This window comes from Mus pahari, chromosome 15, assembly GCF_900095145.1.
Source record: "Mus pahari chromosome 15, PAHARI_EIJ_v1.1, whole genome shotgun sequence".
Lineage (NCBI taxonomy): Eukaryota > Metazoa > Chordata > Mammalia > Rodentia > Muridae > Mus > Mus pahari.
Genome location: NC_034604.1, coordinates 35,257,529 through 35,262,135, shown reverse-complemented (window position 1 = coordinate 35,262,135; position 4,607 = coordinate 35,257,529). Strand labels below are relative to the sequence as shown.

Here is a 4,607-nt window from a genome sequence, read left to right as displayed (position 1 = left end):
TAAATATTGTAAACCAACGCACTCATTGATCAAATAATAAATATTACTTCTTAGGTCAAATAAATAAGACTGACCCGGTTTTTAGATAAAATATTAGCAATTTTGTATAATGCACTCCATATGCAAATAAATGGTAAAGACTTTGAATGAGACAATGTAACAAGCCTTAGGTCCCACAGTGTGAGAACTTGGCATATGGTCATTCTCTTACATTTGTCTCATTAATATATTCACAGTATAGTTGCTAATAAGTATCACTCAGTATTTTCTGGTGACAGACAATACTAGGTTTCCTGCTGCTATCAGAGAATGAACTCATTTATTTACAAAAGCAAAATCATTAGTTTGTAACAACTAAATAATAGATATAAAATCCTCAGTAGGGTGCCTGAATCAACGAGTCCAGAGAAGCAGAGGCGCCTCCTGAGTCGCCCAGTGTTTCTCGGTCCTTCCTTCCCTCCTCCAGCCCAATACATAGGAGAAAAACCTCCTTCCGAACTGATCCGCTTGCGCACTCCCGCCTCCACGGTTACCCGGCTGCCGGAAGCAGGTTCCCCGTTCCCTATTGGCCCGTTACAGGACGACTCCGTCAAGACCGCCCCTCTCTACGTCCCGCCCCCACCCGGCACACCCGCACACCCCTCTTCGGGAGATCAACCAAACCCGGCCGCGCGAGGCCGGCTAAGGCGCCTGCGCGGGCGGGCGGGCGTGCCCCCGGAAGCAGTTCCTCGGCCTGTGACACGTAGCAACAGGGCTACCGCCGGGTCTGGAGCTGAGTTGGAGGGGTTACTAGGGGCCGCTGGAGCCGCCGCTGCCGCCGCCGTAGCGTTTGGTGAGTGTTCCGGGTCCATGTTGCCCTTTCGGCTTCTGGCAGCGGTTGTACGGGCCGGCTCCCTGGTCTGTCTGCGCGGGCTGTGGTCTCTGTCTCAACGCCCCCTGCTCCCACTCCAGACCCCGAGCTGCGCGGCCCCTCGTTTCTCGGTAGCTGGAGCGGCGCCTACGCGCGACCTCGCCTCTGCCTCCCGCCCATCGGCTCCCCACAGTGTCCAAGTGTCTTCTCGGACCCCAACTCCCCACCCCCACCCCAAGACCACCCCCCAGATGCGGACCGCGGTTCCCGAAACGCGTCCCGTCCGAGGGTGTTTGCTTAAGCAAAGGACCTTGAGTGTAGACAGTGCTTGCCCTCCATCCATCTCTCCTCTCTTGCAGATCGTTGGCAATGTCAGGCTTTGATAACTTAAACAGCGGTTTCTACCAGACGAGTTACAGCATCGACGAGCAATCGCAGCAGTCCTATGACTATGGAGGAAGTGGAGGACCCTACAGCAAGTAACTTTTCAACTTTGACAACCTACTTAGTCTGTAATTCACGAACGAGTGTATTCAGGATGCCCGGCTCTGACTAAAAAAAAAAAAAAAAAAAAAAAAAAAAAGAATATATGAACTTACTCCTATTCAGGAATGCGATTTAGTGTCATTTATCTTGGTCTAGAGAGATAAGACATTTGGTTTTAGTTTGAAGGGGTTACCCTGCTTATGATTTATTTCCTGAAAAAGAAAAATCTTCTAATGTGTCAAAAAAAAAAAAAAAAGGAGGAGTACCTTGTTGAAATAATATTTACAAATAGTCTGGATGGGTGCTTCAGCTACCTAGAATATAAGGCTATTTACTCACAAAAAAATTAAAAGTTATTTGATAGCTTATTTTATAGGTAAGTCTGCCTTTCAAACTTTTCAAATCAGCAGATATTTAAAGAGTTCAGTGAGCTGGGTTAGCAGTGTGAGCTCTCCATTATGAGTCATCTGGTGACTGACAGGACCATTGATAATCTTTATTACTCCTCATGCTTTAGTATTGTGGTTAGTACTAGAGAAGTTATCAGTTTTGAGCTGAAAAAAGAGAATTCAAAAACCTTAGGGTCTGAACTGTTTAAAAAAAAAAAAAAAAAGATCATCTATAATATCTGGTGTTTGGGGTAGTTTGAAAGTTTTCAGCCAGTCTCTTTTACACATTATGTCTTTAGTTTCTTAGAATGATGGGATAGATCTTGGTGGTCGCTCCCATGAGTGAAGGCATTCCATGAGCTTACCTTTTCTTGATGGTCTTTAATCTTTCTGAGACTCTTACAGAAACAATTGGCCTATTTTCCAGAAATGGGTGGATACACTCATACATACCAATAATAGCAGGCACATAACTTGGTACAGTTTAGATGTTATCTATGTACATCTATAGATCTTGAATTCAGATTTCATAAAGACTGTTCTGGGATGAGAGCAAGGGGAAGCTGGGAGTCCAGTCAATCTGTGAATTACATGCACTACTAGAATGTGCTTGCATTAGTATATGTAAATGACCGTGCCAGAGCTTTTCTAAGCACAAAGAAAATTCAGGCTGTTTTTTTTTTTTTTTTTTTAATAACTCATAGATGATTTGAATCTACTTAATTTGAGGTGTAGATAGATGTGTCTTCCAGTTTAACCTGCTGATAAAAGGGGTAAGTGTATAAAAAGACCCTCTGTGCATTAGGCTCTCTTCTCAACCGTATGCCAGTGACGGTAAAGACCCTCTGTGCATTAGGCTCTCTTCTCAGCCGTATGCCAGTGACGGTAAAGACCCTCTGTGCATTAGGCTCTCTTCTCANCCGTATGCCAGTGACGGTAAAGACCCTCTGTGCATTAGGCTCTCTTCTCAACCGTATGCCAGTGACGGTAAAGACCCTTTGTGCATTAGGCTCTCTTCTCAACCATATGCCAGTGATGGTAAAGACCCTCTGTGCATTAGGCTCTCTTCTCAACCATATGCCAGTGACAGTTTATTCTGAATTAGTCAGTTGGGCAGGGTTAAAAATCATATAGAGTTCCTTTCACTTACCAAAATACATATTTTAGTGAGAGTTTTGTGTACTTGGAAGCAGATAAATGTGTGCTCAAATTCCATCTGGAAAATCCCTAAACGACAGAATTTTTGAAGAGCCTGACACTGTATGTTAGCCTTCTTTGACCAAATAATCTTTTCTTTTTAGACTAATTAGAAGCCTTTCTGTTTAGAATGCAATTTCTTTCCAGTTTTATATCCTGACCATGTTTTTGTAACTTAAATGTGTGATTGTCCCTTCCTTATACCAGCAGTTATGTGGCTTTGCTTTTCCCATGTAGCTGTTACACACAGACTGTCTTGCTCAGTGTTCACCTGCTTCTAACCTACTCATATGTCAGTAAGCACTGCTTCATACTGGTAGAGATATTTTACATATCCATAGCTATCAGCTAGCATACATACAGGTTTATGAATTATGCTTGAGAAAGCAAAAGGTTTGATGCAGGAGCAACAATACTTGTGGGATTCCCAGGCCTTTTTTTTTTTTTAAAAAAAAAGATTTATTTATTTATTGTATGTAGTACACTGTTGCTGTCATCAGACACACCAGAAGAGTGCATCAGATCCTATTACAGATGGTTATGAGCCACCATGTGGTTACTGGGATTGGAACCCAGGACCTCTGGTCAGTCAGTGCTCTTAGCCACTGAGCCATCTCTCCAGCCCAAGATTCCCAAGCTTTATGAAAAATTAGATTTTTTTGCTTCTATATGTGCCTGCAAGTAGATATGCCACCTAATTATATTTTAAGTATTATTTCAGCTTACCAACTTGTATTTTATTGGTTTTGCTTACTTGTTAACAAAACTCAGTGATAACTTTAGTTGTTTGGGAAAATCTAGGTTCATATAGTTTAATATCTGGATTGCCTTAAAGTTTGATGTATTGGCCTTACTGTTCTAAAGTTGCCCTGTGAGGTTAGCCTTTAACATTTTATGGGTTCCTCTTACTGGTATTTCACCATATCATCTGGGTTGATACCACATCATTTTCTAGATATACCCTTAAAATATATAGTAATACCAATCAGTTATTTTAAGAAACTGAGAGCTGTTACATTTTTACCTTTAACTTACCTGATAATATTTTAGAAAACTTTTTTATTACCATAAGTAGACAACCTATATTGAGATTTTATCTTTGCTGTTGATGCATAGCGATTATGATAGTGTTGATGTAGCATGTGCTACTTGCCTGCTATGAAACCATTATTGTAAAAATTAGGCATGCCACAACATAGTTTGGTTTGCAACCAACAGTGACTCAAATTTTCAGAACAGGCCCTGGCGGGACAGTGAAATAGTAAAATCCCATGTCTTTTTCACACTGCATGTGGATGCCGGACCCATCCTTGAAGTTGTTGATGCTTACTGTACCTCTAGCTTATAATCAGTGACACTCACTCCAAGATGCGCCATGAATCTTAAGGTATTTTTTTAGAGAGCTTCTAAGTTCAAAAACACACTCTGTACCTTTCAACTATGCTAATATTTGCAAGTATGTTATGTTGAGAAAATAAGGTCTGGTCCCTGAGTCTGAATCAGGGACCTAATGTTGATTTGTTGTTGCCATACACTTGGGAAAGGAGGGTAAGGTGATTTCATTTAAGAATTCCCCCACACACACACACTGACACAGGAAGAACTGTGACTGTTATTCAGTCCTGACACTTTCATACACATCTGGTTTTTTTTTTTTTTTTTTTTTTTTTTTTTTTTTTTTTTTT

General features: G+C 41.5%; 1 protein-coding gene across 1 annotated transcript in view; it reads left to right on the top strand.

Moving 5' to 3' along the window:
• Nucleotides 1-677: 677 nt before the first annotated feature.
• Nucleotides 678-4,607, top strand: part of Yipf5 (Yip1 domain family member 5) — a 14,813-nt gene continuing 10,883 nt past the window's right edge. Inside the window, exons 1-2 of the mRNA XM_021214429.1 lie at nucleotides 678-832; nucleotides 1,210-1,329. Of these exons, the coding sequence (XP_021070088.1) occupies nucleotides 1,220-1,329 (110 nt within the window). The 5' untranslated portion in view covers nucleotides 678-832; nucleotides 1,210-1,219. The remainder of the gene's footprint in view (nucleotides 833-1,209; nucleotides 1,330-4,607) is intronic.